This window comes from Daphnia magna, linkage group LG9 (genome assembly GCF_020631705.1).
Source record: "Daphnia magna isolate NIES linkage group LG9, ASM2063170v1.1, whole genome shotgun sequence".
In the NCBI taxonomy this organism is placed as follows: Eukaryota; Metazoa; Arthropoda; class Branchiopoda; order Diplostraca; family Daphniidae; genus Daphnia; species Daphnia magna.
This window is the reverse complement of record NC_059190.1, coordinates 5,981,544-6,000,124: the sequence shown is the minus strand read 5'-3', so window position 1 is coordinate 6,000,124 and position 18,581 is coordinate 5,981,544. Positions and strand designations below refer to the sequence as shown.

Below are 18,581 nucleotides of genomic sequence, written 5' to 3'. Positions count from 1 at the left end.
ATAATGAATAAAATCGGGAATACATTCGGTGAATCAGATCCTCTAAAATAATGGTCTGCTCCATTGTAACACTTGGTAAAAAAACAATATCCATTATTTCGAGTAAAATCAAAATTAATGAAAAATATGGATCTCCTTCTGGAATTAAATCCCCAATCAAAAGTGGGAGCATTCGTATTAGACACCAATTTTGAGACACCCTTTGTTTGGTGTTGTAATTTCCTTTCTTTCGCAAAAGTGACGTTTTAAATTTGGGGGATGGCTTGTTTCTTACATCGTAAAAACTAAATTGGAACCCTTTCAGTCTGCTATTTAGAAAGTCTGCAGATATGTTGTAATCAGAACTTGTGACATAAATGAACAAAACTAGTTTGATGATGAATGGTATTATACCTTCCAGGAAATCGTGCATGCAATCAAGAACTGTATGTTCGGCTACGTGTAAATATCTACATTGATTTAAGGGACTGTTAAACTGAATGCCACTCAGAGGAATGTTGTCTTTGCTGATACTGACCTTTACTACGCCCGAATTGTAGTTGTCCTTCGTTCTTAATACTCCTATTTTACAACTTTTTTCTAAATCCTTACGAGATATTAAACAAAGACGACAAAACTTAGCTGATGATGTTCCGGCAAATCCAAATAGTTGATGGGCGCCTTTTGAATCTGCACAAACGTTAACTACAGCTCCTCGGAGCCTGAAAGCAGGTTTGTCAGGAATATCGAGTAGCATTCCCTCGTCCGACTCTTGTAATCTAATTTCTTTCATAAATTCGTCAATAACAAAGCGAAATTCGGAGTCTTTTAAATCTTTACTATTACACACAGCAAAGCTGTGAATATTGCTTAAACGGGAGTTTTCACATTCAGGCAAGTTTAAAATTTTAAAATTGAACATACCGAGTTCATGTTTTTTTGTTTTTGAACCCAATGGGTTAGTTCACTCGCATTCATCAAAGAAAATTTGCAAACGAAGAGCATTTTTAACCTTAGAAAATAATTCATGGTTTTTGAAATGTGAACTGTCTCGGTGCCCACGAATAAAACCGTCAGTACTTGAAGATTCGCTGAAATATTTTTTGTAAAATTCGGCGTTTGAAAACAATGTACTAAAAGTTTCCCTAATAGAAATGTACTGAAAGGTACTCGATTTTGAATGTGTTTCCCCTCTGCTATTGACAAAAAGTTCAGGACGAGAACCACACACTTTTGTACTGGTTTAACGAATCCCAAATTTTTTGTATAATAACGATTTCTTTTCACATTAGAATTCAATCTCAGGGTGACCCTTTCAACAATCGGTAGCACTACTGTCCAGTCTTGTTTCAAGTCACAGACTTCAGCAATTCCATTAAATATCCCACCAATATTTTTAGCAATGAAATCGATAGCAGAATGACTGACGTTGTGTTTAGCCCTCAATTCAAGAAAAAAATCAGCAAATATTTGAGTCGCCCTTTTATCTACATCAGTATCTACATCTACATCACTTCCTTGAATATCTGTAACAGAATCGTCTGGTTCGGACATGGGCAAACTGTTATTACTTGACAAATGATTGTTTACCTCAGCATTGACTGCTGGGTAAATTTCTTTCACAGTACAGTTTAGAACATGATCTCTATATTTATCAAAGCTATTGAACTCGGCTTTGCAATCATTATTCCCACAATATAAAGTTCTACGGCTACGCCCAGTTGTTTTTAGGAATCCATGAAAGAGACGTAAGTGATTCGTAAGTTTGGAAAAAGTACCTCTCACTATAGCTAAGCACACGAAACATTTGAATGATTTTTCAGACATATTAGATGGTTAAAATAGTGGGTAACACACAAAACAAACATCGAAAATTGACAGACTTATAAGATAAAATTATTGGTATATTGCTTACCGAACAATTTGTCAGAAATCACAGCTGGAAGGATGTTACTTGACTGGAAACGCAACTGCAATTCTTCTGCAGTAAGAGTTGAGATGGGGCCTGAATCCATTAAAGATCTCACAAATACTAACTCATTGTCTCCAATGACAGCCTCAATAACTAAGCGTAATGCTGTTTGCCAAATTTCATCAATGTTAACAAATATTTGATAATCAATTATACATATGAAACGTTGCTGTGCACAGCATCATAATCATGATCATGAATATATATAAAAAGATCTTTTTACGAGTCTTTTTCCCAAATAATTTTTTCAAGTGTTATTTTACAAATAAATGCGATAAATTTTCGGATGGCAACGTGTATTACCGATCGTACGTATACGGCCCATTAATCGGGTATTTTCTTTAAAAGAAAATTCATCATCCCCCCCCCCCTATTCTATTAGAATAGAGGGGTGAGGCATGCGTCCACTCTTTGTCCTTCGAATACTTGGGGATTCGAGCGGTAATCGAATTCGCATAGGGTTCTTCTATGGGTATTCGATGCTTTCGAATAGGGTTGAACCTATTATAGACCTGTTCTAAGCAAGGGTATTCGAAGATGGAATACCCGTCGTAGAGGGTTAGAATATCCCCTGAAAACTGAGAGTGTTGAAATACATGAATCATGAAATGAGAAGTCATGAGATGAGCTGTAATGAACCAAGACACACTATTCTTTATATAATTCATATACCTGTTAATCACACAAGTGCAAGAACAGTTAAGTTTCAACATATGATGATGTATATAAATAAGGACCCGTCCATTACCTAAGAGATGTTTTTGATAGGACTTATGTTGTAATGTATCATACTTCAGCTAGCAACCACCAGATGTGGCCACCTGTCGGTGAGTCAGCATTGGGTGGTGATAGCCAACACAGAGCCTCAATACACTCAGTTACGGACTAGTACTCAAGACTACAACATGGTGTCAGAAGTGGTGCACGTACGCCTGTAGTCCATAGTTTTCACACGTGGTTTTCCTTCGTTTGTAGCCAGTTATATCAGAGCCATCCGTTACTGGTTCTTGTTTATCTCGTGCCTGGTCATTCTTTAATGAGTCACGATGGCAACCTCGTTGAAGTTTCCAGACCCGTTTAATTTTTCAGCGTCTAACTTGGCTTTGGAGTGGGAACAATGGCGGACTCAGTTTGAGTGGTTAATCACAGCCACTCGCAAAGGTGAGAAAGATGAAGACGTTCTGGTTGGTGTTTTATTGTCCTTGTTGGGAAGAGAGGGCTTAAAGATCTATGGAACATTTGTCTTTGCCACGCCGGGTGATGACAAAAAGATCAAAGCTGTACTTGACCGTTTGTCTGATTATTTTGAACCCCTCAAAAGTGAAGTATTTGACCGTTTCCGCTTTCATAAGCATCACCAAAAGCCCGGTGAACCTTTTGATGCTTGGTTGGTGGAGTTGCGGAGCATGGTGAAGTCGTGCAACTATGGCACTGAAGCGATGGTCAACTCTATCCTACGGGACCAGATTGTGTTGGGGGTGGCGAGTGATCCTGTTAGGGAGAAGCTGTTATATGAAACTAATTTGTCTCTTGCCGGTGCCTGTGGAATCGTTCGTGCGTGTGAAACATCAGCAATTCAGCTCAGCCAAATTTTGTCCCCACCTGAGGCTGTTCATGCTGTTAAAGACAAGCCGAGTCACGAACGCCACCAACATCGACAGCACAAAACCAGTGGGCAGCAGCACTCTGTTTTTGGCGGGTGTCCCAATTGTGGCCGTAAGCATGCGAAAGGTAATTGCTCGGCAAACAGCATCACGTGTTACCAATGTGGCAAGACCGGTCATTTTGCCCGGTGGTGCTCTCAAGCTGAGAATCCACCCTATCGCCCGAGTTCCACTGCTGCTCGTCAGATGGCGCAAGGTGCCAACCAATCGGAGACGGCTGTTCGTCAGAGGCCGGCCCAACGAGGAACGTATATGCAGCAGCGGTTGCATGCTGTGGAAGCGGAAGGAGCCTTGCCACGGGAAGATGTCCGTTTCCTGGACGAGGAATATGTAACACATGAACTTAAAAGTTCCGAAGAGGGAGAAGAATGGCATGAAAGTCTCTCGATAGATGGCAGCACCCCAATTAGATTCAAGCTTGACTCTGGCGCCACTTGCAACGTGCTTCCCCTTGAGGATTTTCGCCGTGTTCAACGGGTGGTGGCGTTGAGTGCTGGTCCTCGCGTGCGGAACTATGGCGCGAAAGGTGGCTACCTCAAAGTCATGGGCGTGTTTGTCGGCTCGGTGACCAGTCGCGGCGCTCAGCACTCAGTGAAATTTGTGGTAGTGGATGAACCTGGCCAGCCACCTATATTGGGCCTTCCAACATGTACAGCAATGAAACTCATCAAACGTGTTCATGCTGTGACAGTAGATCAACCAGTGGAGCTGCCAGTCGTCGCGAAGGAGTTTGTGGATGTGTTTCAAGGAATCGGAAAACTTCCGGTTCAATATGACATTAAGCTAGCTACCGGTGACAATTTTGTGGACCCAGTTGTGTGTGCGGCAGGTCGGTTGCCGTTTCTGCTTGAAGACAAAGTATATGCCAAACTGGCACAGATGATGGAAGATGGGATCATCGCTCCAGTGGTAGAACCAACATCATGGGTGAGTCGAATGATGGTAGTAGGCAAACCTGATGGGGATGTGCGGATCTGCCTAGATCCGTCAGAATTAAACAGGGCAATACAGCGGCAGCATTTTGCGGTACCTACAGTGGAGCAACTCTTTGCCAAGGTTGGCAAAGCCAAGTATTTTTGCAGTTTAGATGCAGCGTCTGGTTTTTATCAGATACCGCTGACCGAGGAAGCATCCTACCTGTGCACAATGGCTACTCCAAAAGGACGATTCCAATATCTTCGGCTGCCGTTTGGCCTAAAGTCCGCGCCGGAAGTATACCTGCAGGTGATGTCGGATCTCTTCGGTGATCTTCCCGGTGTTATCATCTACTTTGATGATTTTTTGGTCACGGGTGAAACTATAGCGGAACTGGAACTGAACCTGAAACAGGTATTGCTGCGGTGCCATGAAAAAAAATTTAAAGCTACAACTTAAAAAGTGTCGTTTCTTCATGCAGCAGTTACCGTGGCTGGGCCATGTCATTGGTCATGGGACTCTTCGACCTGACCCCGAAAAAGTGGATGCCATAGTCAACATGCCTGACCCAACAGACAAGCAGAGTCTACAGCGTCTTCTGGGAATGGTGACTTATTTAGATAAATTCTGCAAAGATTTAGCCACTCTAACACGTCCTCTTCGTGACATCCTTAAGAAGGATGCTGCTTGGTGCTGGGATGAACAGCAGATGAAGGCCAATGGCAACTCTGAAAACTGTCCTTTCGTCGTTACCGGTGCTCCGATTGTTTGATGTGTCCAAGCCGGTGTTAGTATCAGTGGATGCTTCTCCAGTAGGGCTCGGAGCTGTGTTAGTCCAGGATGGGCAGCCGGTGGCATTCTCCTCCACCACCCTAACCCCAACACAACGCCGATACTGCCAAATTGAAAAGGAGCTGTTGGCGATTCAGTTTGGACTACTCCGATTCCGTCAATATAGTTTATGGCCAGCGTGTCATAGTGGAGTCGGACCACAAACCGTTGGTGGGCCTACTGGACAAACCGATCGCTGCCTGTTCACCACGGATCCAGAGGATGCGACTCCAACTCCAGCGGTTTGATTTTCAAGTCGTATACAAACCGGGAAAAGAACTGTTTATAGCTGATACTCTCAGCCGTGCCCCGTCACCTCGTCTTTATGATGATGATGCTACAGCGGATTGCGAGGAGCAAGTCCACAATGTTCTCGCCAGCATTGTGCCGGCTGAGTCAACTCGTCGCCGCTATGCAGATGCTACGTCTCGAGACCCAACATTGCAGCTCCTTCAGTCCGTGATGGAAGAGGGCTGGCCGGAACGCAGGCGCAATTGTCCTGATTCAGTGAAACCGTTTTGGCCCGTGCGTCATAATCTAACGGCAGTGGGTGGTGTTCTTCTTGTTGGAACAAGGCTAGTGGTCCCATTTTCGCTACGCAAGGAGACGCTCGATGGTGTCCATGACGGACACTTTGGCGAATCCAAGTGTGTGTTGCGGGCAAGGTCGTCTGTGTATTGGCCGGGGTGGGAGGAACAAGTGCGCAACGCAGTGGCTAGCTGCACCATTTGTCAAGAACATCGTCATCATAACCCGCGATTGCCGCTGTTTCCGGTCCGTATACCGGATCATCCCTTTCAGCTAGTGTCGGCTGACTTGTTTGAATTCTCTCAGGTGTCCTATTTGCTGCTGGTGGACTCATACAGCAAGTGGCCCTGTGTCGTTCCAATGAAGTCGACAACCTCAGCGGCGCTAATAGGTGAAGTGACTCGTTTTTTCTGCGATTTTGGCCGGCCGGAAGTGCTGGAATCGGATAATGGCACACAGTTCAGCAGCGCCGAGTTCAGAGAGTTTTGCCGTACTATGGGTGTGCAACAAGTCTCGTCCAGCCCTGAATTCGCCCAATCTAATGGCTTAGTTGAACGACACGTCCAAACCGTGAAACGTACTCTGTTGAAAATGTTCGCGGATGGAAAGTCTCTCTGGGACTCTTTGGCAGCCATTCGCTCCACTCCGGTGTCGTCCACTCTCCCGGCCCCCTCTGTTTTGTTGCAAGGCCGTAATCTACGCGGGAACCTGCCGTTCCTTCCGGCAGAGTTGCAACCTAAGTATATTTCTTCGTCAGTCGTCAGGAGGGAGCTATCGGCACGACAATCTCAGGCAGCGTTTGTTCAGGCGGGAGTGCCTAACGCGCGTGCCTCGTCGCTTCATATCGGTCAACCCGTACGAGCCCTCATAGGCCGTCGTTGGCTCCGTGGAAAAGTTCACTCACTATGTACTGAGCCACAATCATACGTGATTAGTTTGGATGATGGCCGTTATTTTCGGCGTACGCGGTGGGCCATCAACATTGACCGTGGGATGCAGTCACAGCCCCGTTCACTGGGTTCTGCTGCCATGTTCTCTTATCGAGTCCCAAGTGATGTCCAGTCTGTACAGTCGGCCAATGGTTGTGGGCCGTCTAGTCAGGCACCTGATGTGCCCGGTAACCCAGTAAGCGAAGCTCCTACTCCTGTCCGGGTAGAGGAGCAGTCAACACGTGCCGAGCCAACCACCCCGTCCACCCGGCAGTCGTCAAACCGTGGTCGTGTGCGCACTGCAGCTAGTCCTGGCGCCCAGCATGTTCGTCTATTTGATGCACCGTTATCTTCTGCTGTGGCTCCATCTCCTGCGGCCACTGGGCCTTCCGGTGACTCCTGTACTACGCCGGCGAGGGAGCCGTTTGGAACAACTCGGTCCGGTGTCCGCTTCGGCATCGGCATGCCTCCTACTAGGAAGTGAGACTGTCGTCGTGTTTTTCTTATTCTGATCTGGGCGGCAGTATCCTATATGTTTGATGTCTTTGTTCTTTTCTTATCCGGTTCGTTTCCACTTATGATGTTACTGGTCTTCGTTCTTCGTCACAACGCTCGTCATTCAATCTTCGCTGTCGTTCGACAATTTCATATTTGGTGTCATCCTATTTGCTGTCTTGATCATTTCGTTTTACATTTCTTATGGTCATTCTCTCATTTGTTTTCTCGCTTTCGCTCACTCCTGGTGCGTGGAAAAGGGAGATGTTGTAATGTATCATACTTCAGCTAGCAACCACCAGATGTGGCCACCTGTCGGTGAGTCAGCATGGGGTGGTGATAGCCAACACAGAGCCTCAATACACTCAGTTACGGACTAGTACTCAAGACTACAACAACTTAAGACCCGATCAATAATTGCTGATAGATGTAACTGTTGATCCCTCAGCTTCCTGATAATTAGATTCCAACATCATGAGCATTAGTTATTGTTACCTTAACTGAGACCTAAGAAAACTAAAAATTAAAAAGCAAAAAATGCATATCAAAGAAAAGTAAAATAGGCTCAATAGTAACACCAGATAAGCCAATTTAGCAATGTCTATCAATGAGTTCATGTATCAAAAGAATAAAAGTTATAAATCGTTTTGCATTAATGAATACGGAATTACGGATTTATCGCAATAATCCTCTGTCGAAATTAAGGGAATCCTTGGGTGGATGTGCCAACAACTGTTAAATTGGTCAATTGCTGTTGAACGAACAAAAATTGAATTTTCTTTCCTTAACATTTGAAAAAATGGAAACATAATAACAACTGTCAATAAACAAATGTGATAAAATCGATTACAATCCATCTAGTGACGACTGGAAAAATCTAAGATAATAATAAGATTATAAGATAGATAAGAGAATACTAAGATTGCTCGTACGAGGTTAATTTTTTTTTTATCAGAAAGATAAAGAACTAGTCTTTATCTTTCTGATTTTTAATTTGTAAAAAATATAGTTGTTATATGGGAAAAAGGATCATTTTGAAATATTTGATCACCCCCGACATGAGCTGCATTCGTTGTCCCTACCCGCGGCTATGCCGTCGGGAAACTTGGTTGTAACGTGGGTCCCTTTCTCACCGTTCGACCTTCTCCCATACCCGACGGCATAGCCGCGGGTAGGGACAACGAATGCAGCACATGTCGGGGGTGATCCAATATTTCAAAATGATCCTTTTGTTCAATTCATCACAGTTCAAAGATCCGAACTAGAAGAAGTGAAAGCTATTGGAAGAGTCTCTAAAGATAAATTAAATGTCATGGTCAACAGACTCTTGGAAGCCATTTATTCCAAGAGTTTTTTGGGAAGTCGGTCCTTGTCAGGAGGATGCCCAAAAAAATCGAAGAAGAATGAAGCTTCAACAAATGAGCACAGGAGACCTGGTCTTCCAAAAGAAGACCTCAAGGACATAATTGGTAATAAAAGACTTAAGTGTGAACCATATGTTTCATTTATAAAAATATTTTACATATGTTGACAGTGTTTGCCAGAAAAACCTGGGAAAACATTTACGGAGATGTTCTGCCGAAAATCAAATGCCCCATTAGATTGGCTATCAAAAGTAAATTGAATACGGAACGTCGTGCCTTGAAGAAATACGCACATGCTGTTTGTAATTAATTTATCCTAAGAGAGAAACTTTCTTACATCAATGTATGGTTAAATACAGAACTAAATTATTCATTCGTGATTTTCTCCTTAAACGATTTGAATGTAATAATTATAAAATTATTCAGACTAAAGGTAGTAAATTTAAAAAATTGGCGACTTGTTGAGTTTGTATTGCAACTTGGATTCAGACTAGGTTAAGAATATTTTAAAGATGGTAGTAGTGGGGTACGATTTCTGTTCATTTTTCATTGAATTCACTATGGAATATAGCAAAGAAAGCCAAAAGAAAATTTTTTTAAATTCAAAAATGAGCAAAATTGAAAAACAAAACAATAACACAATGAAATAAGGTGGTACTAAACGGTTAGACCAAACGAGTTTCTTGAATTAAAAAAAAAATAAAACAAAACGTGAATCGCAAGCTTGTAGCTCTTAAAAATTTCTAAAAATAATAAAAATAATTTGAACGATCAGCTGAAGCCATTATTCAGCGTTTTCTATTAATAAATCAATGCATAATTTCTTAAATTGACGGCCGTGACGGCTTTCAATTCAAAAAGTACCCACCCTAGTGGCCAAACAACGCTAACCGTCCACAGACTCTAGTCTACCCTCGTACCTAATCGCCTACCATGAAAAGGTCCGAGGTTGGCGTCGAGTCCTTGAGACTGTGTTGCGCTATTCAGACTGGACAGACGGCTTTTAGTAGCGAACCTCTTCGCTAATACCCGTTCATTAGCGAACCGATTCGCTAATCAAAATTGTCCTACATAACCACTAGCTAATCAAATTTGTAATATAAATTATTTTCATTCGCTAACGTAGCGAAAGTGTGGAAACCCTGAGCTGACCTGTTATTTGTCCTCTGTCAAGTCAGGTCCTTCAATGCCACCTGGTGTCCGAATTTCTCGGAAAAAAACTCATGTTTCGACCTATTTTTTGAATTGGCGCCAGGACGTCCACCATTTTCCAAGATGGCGGTGGGTTGACCCATTTACCCGTTTGAACCACCCATTACCTACCCATTTGAGAAATAGTCAAACGGTTTGGGTTGGGTTGGGTAATTTGTTGTGACGAACCGGGACCTTTCCCGTTTTGAGGCAAACCGGGGACGAGCCCTAGTAACCCATGGCCTACTCTAGTAACGGCCTATAGGCTGGCTATCCCTGTGTTGCCGAAGGGATCCAGCCTTTCCCATCCCCTTTTCATAGCCAGAGGGCCAAAAGTTATGTTGAGATGTTCCACTTTCCAAACCATCTTTCCACCGTTTGGGAATTTTTGCTGCGCATGCTGCTACGTAGGCCGTGGTCTGGCGTGTATACACCGAGTTGCATCCATTTTTGTTTAGTAATTTGGATGGTTTTGTGTTTTTTGTAAATTGGTGGTAATGGCCTGATAGTGATAGTGAATCATTTTTATAATTTTTTTTAAAATGCCAGTGAAGTGTTGTGTCCGTTTTTGTTTCAACTCAACAAACATTGAAAACGAACATAAAGTGAAGTTCTTTTCATGGCCCAAGGACGAAATTGTTATTGAGCTGTGGATCAGGGCATTTGAGTGTAATAGCTCTGTTACAGGATTTACGAAGAGCTTCAAAGTTCATAAGAACTTACGGATTTGCAGTCTTCACTTCGAAAGTAAATATGTTCACGAAAACACAAGAAGATTGGGGAAGAACGCTGTTCCTACCATTTTTCAGTTTTGTAAACGGGCAAGTATCTAATAAAAGAGCATTTGCATAATATTTTGTATAAATTGAAATAAGTTATGTTTTTATTTTTAGAAGAAAGCAGATCCATATTCAACTGATATGTTTCTTTCCAATCATAAACGTTGTGATTCCACAGACCTACACAGCAAAGTTGAATCCTCACAACTAACCGTAAGCATAACAATTCACATGTTTTTCAAAAGTGTGATGTATTCCACCATTGTTGTGTTGAATAGGATTGTGACCTGCCAATGGATGTTCACTGCCATCCACCACCAGCCATTAATGGTAGGTCCGCATCTAGTAGAAGTTATTCCACACCTGATTCTACTGGAAATTTGGAATTATCGAATTTGACTGTAAGCATTGCATTTATTTAGTTAGAAGAATATTTATAAATAATGTGCAGTAATTTTTTGCTTCTTTTTGATGAAATAACAAGATGGCAGAATTAGATTTCAATGATTGTCATTTGACAACTCATCTTAGCAATTGCCATTCACACACCAGTGACCTTGGTCGTGATAGTGAATCCTCACAACTAACCGTAATCATTAAAATTTCCGTATAATCCAACCATCGGTATAACCATTTTTGTCATGTTAAGGATATGGGCCTGTCAATTGATATTAACTTCGATCCACCTGCGGATTCCAATGGTACTTCGACATCTAATAGAACTTATTCCACGACTGATTGTATTGCAGATTCGGGATTGTCAAATGTGACTGTAATTATATAATTTTGTTTTCTTAGAATAATATTTCGTTAAAAACAGAAAAAGTTAATTATTTTTTTTTATCAGACGTCAGATTCAAATACCGGTCGTTCGACATCTCTTTCGAAGTATATCCAATCCGAGACCGTAGACCTCAATCGTAGTTTGGAATTCTCACAACTTACCGTAAGCATTCAAATTCAAGCAGAACTCAATAAAATTTGGAACTATATACCATTGTTGTCTTGTATAGGAAGACGACCTGTCAATGGAAATCCACTTCGATCCAACTCTCAATGGTCGATCCACATCCATTGGGGACTACTCTATGTGTGATAGCATTGGAGATTTTCAATCCTCTAAATTGACTGTAAGCATACTTACTGGTTTTACTATTCTTTGCATTATTAATTTACAAATATTGGTATGTAATTTACAGGAGAATCAATCGATGGATTCCATTATTCCTGATTTAGATAATACTTGTCATAAGTATGTATTCGAAAATGCTTTTGAAAGGGGAGTCTATTTCATTCTTGAAAACTACCGTTCCTCTGGAAATGTCGAAGCGGCAATTCTTCACTTACAAACACTAAATGAACCATCTCTTCATTACCAAATGGTTCATGAATTACTGATGCAGGCTGTCAGTGACCTAGGCCTAAGTGAAACACGAGATAACAGACTAGTTAAACTTTTGATGACACTTGTCCTTCGAAATCTTGTGACCATGGAGCACATTAAAAAGGTATTTTTTCCTTTAATATCTCTTGCCGTTTCTATTAACATCCTTCAATTCAATTTTTTCAGGGATGTTTTCTCGCATTTGAAGAACTCAAAGGTCTAGCGTTTCCAACTGGTCTATTGGATCTCGTTCGATTTGGCAAGAAATGTCAAGATGCAAATTTTCTGGACGAAAGATTTACTTGCAATAATTAATTCCGCTCAACGAGTCCATTCCGTAACAGAAATGGATGCAACAAATACTACTACTGAAAATTCTGGAAGAACTAAGGATGTCAAAATACTGAAAGGAAGAAAAACTATCTTGTCAAAAGATCCATTAAAGAACAATCGTATGTTAGTACGGAAGCTTCGCCATAAAGTTGACAACCTGCAAAAGCAGTTACAGAAATATAAAAAATTTGGTTGGGAAACCAACAATTAATCTACTCAAACGTGATCGACGGATGAAGGATGCTGTTAAATCTTTAGTAGCTGTTTTCGAAGAAGAGGCGGACCAACATTCGGAAAGAAATGCAAAAGCTTCGTTCCTGTTGTGTCAAGTAATAATAGTGACATTTAAAAGTTATTGCAGCAATCTCTTTAACTGTTTTTCGTTTCAGATTTTAAATTTCATCGAGGCACCCTCAAGAATACGTTATTGTCAATGGACGCTAAAGTATTCCATTGCCATTCAAGGACGTAGTCCAACAACTTATAGATTTATCAGAGAACATGATTTGCTGACGGTTCCCTGTCAAAACACAATTGTCAGCTATACGGGAACTACAAAGGGAGAAGTTGGGATAACTGCTTTTTGCTATTTTGCGAACAGAGGAAAAACGATTTCGTGTACGACTTGAAAAAAAACCAATTGTATACAACAAACCGAAGAAAAGAAAGGTCATGAAACTGCAAAAATAGAACTCCGTAACACCTTTCAAATTCTTTTGATTTAATGTTATCGTAGACAGTAACTCTTCATGAAACTGCAAGCTGTGAAACCGTCACAATGACCATTATAAAATGGAAATACAATAGTGTGGTAACTCGCCTGTAACATTATCAACAGTTGTTAAATTTAATTTAGTATAATGAGATAACTAAACGTACATTATGGTGGCTCATAGCAACAACTGTTGTTCCTGAATGTTGGGACAATAGCAATCTTATCTCTTATTGAAGGAATCAAAAGTCTGGTCCTTTACCTAACAGTAAAAGCAACAGTGGCTACATTAAGGCAACACACGATAAACAAGTATTAGAATGTTTACCAATGTAATGGCTCAGAGCAACATTTGGTGTTCGACTATTCCTCAAGCAGGTGAGGGACAATACCAATCTTATCCCTCAATATCGGAATCCAAAGTCTGGTTCTTTACCTATAAGTAAAAGCAACAGTGGTTACATTTAGGCAACATACGATAACCAAGCATTGCAATGTGTACCAACATGAATGAATGATAAGCTGGAATCGGTGAGAATCAGAATCGATCTGAAGCAGTTGGTATCACAACAGTATATAATTAGAAAAAGGAATCGACTATCTGGTACTTTGCCTAAAAATTAAAACAACAGTAATTTAAATTTGGTAATACATCGTCAATTAATATGGTTAATGCTTACATGTTGATGACTCGAAGCAGCAAGCAGCAACTAGTATGGGTCACTTGTGCTGCACAACTACAAATGGAAATCAGAAATAAAAGCATTCAGAGTGGTGCTTAACCTAAGAATTTAATCAAGAATTTTAAAATTATGCGTTACTTTAATAATTAAAATAATTAAGCTTACTTACATGAAAAAGGCATGACGACCAACCGAAACATGTTGACGACGACGTCGTAGTAAGGGTGCGTTTTATCGTCAATTTTTTGGCTCAACCCGAACCTAAATTGAGCTCAATCCGTATTTTTTCGTTAACCAATTCGTTACAGTTGAGCTTGATTTCCGTTTTATGGTTAACAAAAAGTTCAACCAAGGTTGTGCTCGACCAAATTTTGCGAGCTCAACCACAAAAGTTCAACCACAGTCCAGACTGTGGTTGAACTAAATTCAAGTTGGTTGACCCTCCCACTTTATAATAATTCTTATTTTCTTTAATCTGGCAACCTTTTTTTTGTTCAAGCCATCACAGCAGACGGCTTTCTTTAGATAGGGACGTGGCACGTGGGTCGTGGTACACGTTTGTAAATTTTTTTTTTATCATAATGAATAGAAAGTGTGATGGTGTTTTAAGGCCAAGAGGTAAAATATTAAATAAAAAATAAAAATATATAAAATAAAAAAATATAAAATAAAAATATGTTAAACTTTGGAATAATTCCTCATTAACATTTATTACCATTCCAGAAGTTTGAGATTAGAGATAAGTAAATAACTACTGAATAGACATTGAAGAAATTGGGTCACCTGCATTTTGTTGTTAAAAATGTTTCATGTTGACGTTTTACGTCTGCTACTCCACACTAATCAATATATTTAAAAATTTTTGCAAGTTTCAATAAACGACGTAATACTATTATAAATATTTTTGAAAAATTTATAGACACCGTTATTTCCTAAAGCAACTATTTTTTTAAATTTCTATCAAATTTACAATTAAGCATTTCTGAAAGGGATGGGAAAGGAGGAGGAGCTTTCCACATGTTGAGATCCATTTTCGTTTTATGGTTAACTGCGTAGTTCAACCAAAAAGTTCTACTCAACCAACGTAAAAACCGTTTTATGGTCAACGAAAAAAGTTGAGCAGCTCAACTACAGGTTGACGATAAAACGCACCCTAAAAAGCGGCTGTTCACGGCACCCCTTCACACTGCAACGCGCCGCTAGGGGGTCGGCTTGACCCATACTTATGTATACTAATAAGGTCTATATATAATAGAATACTATATATAATTTTGCATAAGCATTAGTTTTAATATATTTAATAATTTACAATTATTTAAGTATTGTTTATCCTTACTATCACTCTTTTTCGAAAGAAGTTAGTCTAAAGCTGAATTCAGCCACTCCAGTGATGTAACCGAGAGAGATTCCTATTAGTCTTGGAGCATCTCAGCGTATCAATGTAATCTAAGTAACAAGGTAGTTTTAAGTTAGTGTGCTAATCCTCCTCCGAACAATATCTCAACAGAATTAAAAGACTCGGGGTATTTCATGCTCATATCAAGTTTGAAGAATTTTGCCCACGTTTCACTCAACCTGTAGAAACTGAATACAGGCCATTGCCCTACCGGGTAACTATTGATTCCAAACTAGGTGCTTATGAAGAGGGCTTTTACAGTATCGAATCAGGTATCTTACCCGTGCTGAAGCTGTAGCCATTACCAACATTCAAGTGAACGCTGATTATGCAAGATATCTGGACTTCCTGAGAGGGTTACCGACTTGTAAGTCAACGCCAAGAGAACAAATTCATGCAGAGATTCCCTTGTCAGCTGCGCTCCAACACCCAACACCAAAGATTACGGAAGGACTCTGAATGCAAGATTTTATGGGTATCAAGGACCTAGAAGGTATCCGGGGCCACGTTATTTAAATCAAGGTAAATCTAGCGTTCCAGACCAGTCAACATCTGTGGCAACTAGAAACGTGGTCGTTCGCGTCAGAACTACTTTAATTATTTGAAAATAAATAATGAAGAAACTGGTATTATACTACTGACTGAAACTAAATACATAGTTTTTCTTTTTTGTCGAGATAAACACGGCAATACGCAGATGCATGCTTCGATTCATTGTCTTCCTGAAAGACAAATTTCTTTCAATCAATGCGGTGCTGGTAGTAATTGCATGCCATTGTAAAATATTGTGATAATACTTTTTGTCAATTTTCCCTCTATTTTTATTAATGGCCACCATGAGCAGATATTGCCTTCCAAGCCATTATTGAACCACCTCTATGTTGGCGATGTAAAGTGCCCAATGGGCAATTTGTAAAAGAATCCCCGGCTCCATATCTTAATCGGAACAAAAGATATGGACGCTGGAAAAATCCATCCCGCCATAAGAAATCCACACAAAAAACAAATTTTCTATTACTTATGGAAAGCCGTGTACAGTCTCAGAGGAGGCTTGTGCAGTTCTGATTTTTTTTACGAATACATTTTCAACGAATGTATTTGTAAAAAAAAAATTTTTAAATCTAGCTTCGGCAAATCAGCGAGGTAATTACACGGAGGCTTACTGGTATTCGCACATTTTCGAACCCTTGTGGTGGGTACTGTACAGTATATACACAGGCTTGGTATGATGGAAAAAAAAGTGAGCGATCTCTCGCCCCCCGTTCTTCAGAGGCTTTTTTAGCGCACTCATGCTCACCCTGCTGGCTTTTTTTAAAGAATGCAACGCGCTCTGTGTAAAAAAAAATATTAAAGATAAATAAAAGAACAACTTGAATAACGTTTTTCCATTTGTTCAGATAAAATTCGGCAAGAACGTATTTATAACATCTTTCTGATTTTTGCATTAAAAGTTTGATAAAGTTAGTATTGTAGCTGGATACTTAATCTCTAATGGTGCAGTTTTCCAACAAAGGTTTTATGTTTTACTACGCGTGAATCCAGAAGCAAAACAAATTTCTAGCACTGCGTTCTAGACTGCATTGGCGATGGCTTTTGCGTCATCGGTGACAATAATTACATTTTATCCTCTAAAATGTCTGGAATGTGCTCCGCAAGCCACGAAAAGAAAAAAACTGTGAGCATATTTGATCCTTTCTGTATGGATCACAAACATAAGGAAATAACGGATGTTTCTTCAAATTTTGTATGCCTATAAAGTTTTAACAAACATGCATCAAATCTCGAGAACATAATATCTATATAATCAACTATCTAATGATTTTAATTTCAAATGGCTTCAGTTTTCCATGTTTTTTGTTTAGTTCCGTTTTCCATTAAGTTCAGGTGCAATATCGAAAACTTGAATTAGGATCACTAACATGAAGCATTGGGAATTCCACCTAGTAGAAAAGGTTGCCAAGAAGGCAGCTAAATATCAAAACCAGAGCAAGCATATTTGAACTGCCATATGTAATAACTCGAACAATCTGAAATATTTAATCGACAAATTTTACTATGCATTACAGTACCCAGCCAAACTTATATACACCCTGAAGTTTTTCTTCTATATTTATACGGCTTCTTATGGCGGTACGTACAGCTGTTTTTTTATTTACTGCCAAACGGTAAAAGACATGTAAAAAAATTTAAAATCAGCCAACTCACTGATAAGTGGCCTGTTTGCAATATAAGTCGCATATTTCTCTTTATAGTTCTCTGAACGGTAAAAGCTGGTAAAAGCTGATTCTAAAGATATTCTATGGGTGTCTTCAGGATTATCTTTTAACGTCCTAAGGAAATCCTTAAGGTGTCTATAAGATGCATATACAAGCCAAATAAGTGGCAGGTTTTTCAGGGAATTTTGAGAATAACCTAAGGTGTCGTTTGGGTGTCTTAGAGATATTCTTAAGGTGTCTTCTGGATGTTCTTTTAACATTGATCGGACATCTTAAAGCCATATAATTTCAGTCAGGAAAATTATTTGTAAAGTTGTTCCAAATTCGTCCGGTTTAAATGTCTTAAAGAAATCATAAAGACACCTTACAGAGCTCTTCGATTTTCCACGTAGCCAGCTTTGTAAGTGATTGTTCACTAGCTAAATCATTATTCGGAACTGGTTCACGCCGTTAGATTCCTGTGTTGTACGGGTTTCAATACCTTGCTCGTTGTGTTTCATTAGAATACTCATCACCGAAAAAATGTAAAACAGAGCAAGGTACTGTTTCCCCATTTAAGAATGAAATGGTAATTAAAATTGGTTTAGTCTTAGCTACACAATCTACAAATTCTCTGATGTGTAATTATGTGTAATTACCTCTAACGTTGGAGAATTATGAGTTTGAGGTTCAGATAAAATACCGGCTTTAATAACCGTTTGGTTGAGAAGTCTGTCTATTTGAATATATGTTACTGACGATCCGTCCGTTGTTTCATTACCATACATGAAATTCAAGTATGAAATCTTTTCCAGATTTTTCCTTCTATTTCGTCTACCTGTAATTTCTGTTACAGTCTTTTGTTTCTAAATCAAAACAATCGAATTTAAAAAAGGATATCCACGAAAAAACAAACAAATTGTTTGATGTATCAATGATAGCCGGACAAGCATCAACTGATCAGGTGGGTGTAAACAGTAGAAGCAAGCTAAATGAATAAAAACTTGCTGATCTGAAAAACATAACAAACAAAAATCCTACAATTTTAATGAAATAACTTAAATCTAAGACAAAGATTTATTGTAACATATCATATTGCCAAATATGTATGTATTGAGACTAACCGTATTCCAGTAAATCAATTTAGCAATAGGCAATACGACAAATTGTCGTTGTAAAACTGCATGAGCTTACATATTTTAACAATCAGTTTAAGCAACGGGTTACCCAC

General features: G+C 39.8%; 3 protein-coding genes and 1 long non-coding RNA gene across 5 annotated transcripts; 3 read left to right on the top strand and 1 right to left on the bottom strand.

Moving 5' to 3' along the window:
* Positions 1 to 3,443: 3,443 nt before the first annotated feature.
* LOC116930742 (uncharacterized protein K02A2.6) lies at positions 3,444 to 5,302 on the top strand. Its single transcript, XM_032938149.2, has 3 exons — positions 3,444 to 3,682; positions 3,727 to 4,944; positions 5,012 to 5,302. Exons 1-3 carry the CDS (start codon positions 3,464 to 3,466, stop codon positions 5,300 to 5,302), a joined length of 1,728 nt encoding a protein of 575 aa, XP_032794040.2. The 5' UTR covers positions 3,444 to 3,463.
* Positions 5,303 to 5,583: 281 nt separating this feature from the next.
* Positions 5,584 to 7,302, top strand: LOC123475977 (uncharacterized protein K02A2.6-like). The gene has a single exon (XM_045179241.1). It carries the CDS (start codon positions 5,584 to 5,586, stop codon positions 7,300 to 7,302), a length of 1,719 nt encoding a protein of 572 aa, XP_045035176.1.
* Positions 7,303 to 10,334: 3,032 nt separating this feature from the next.
* LOC116928402 lies at positions 10,335 to 12,932 on the top strand. The gene is made up of 9 exons (XM_045178748.1): positions 10,335 to 10,860; positions 10,926 to 11,048; positions 11,132 to 11,236; positions 11,297 to 11,419; positions 11,495 to 11,593; positions 11,661 to 11,777; positions 11,847 to 12,155; positions 12,218 to 12,693; positions 12,754 to 12,932. Exons 1-8 carry the CDS (start codon positions 10,789 to 10,791, stop codon positions 12,344 to 12,346), a joined length of 1,077 nt encoding a protein of 358 aa, XP_045034683.1. The 5' UTR covers positions 10,335 to 10,788; the 3' UTR covers positions 12,347 to 12,693; positions 12,754 to 12,932.
* A 12-nt stretch (positions 12,933 to 12,944) lies between these two features.
* LOC123475735 lies at positions 12,945 to 13,982 on the bottom strand. Of its 2 annotated transcripts, none has more exons than XR_006651029.1 (6): positions 13,929 to 13,982; positions 13,757 to 13,859; positions 13,579 to 13,689; positions 13,405 to 13,512; positions 13,244 to 13,338; positions 12,945 to 13,184 (listed from the first exon to the last, which is right to left on the bottom strand). It is a non-coding gene; the product is annotated as an uncharacterized LOC123475735 (long non-coding RNA). The 2 variants fall into 2 exon arrangements; XR_006651028.1 differs by having other exon boundaries at positions 13,583 to 13,689.
* Positions 13,983 to 18,581: the final 4,599 nt, after the last annotated feature.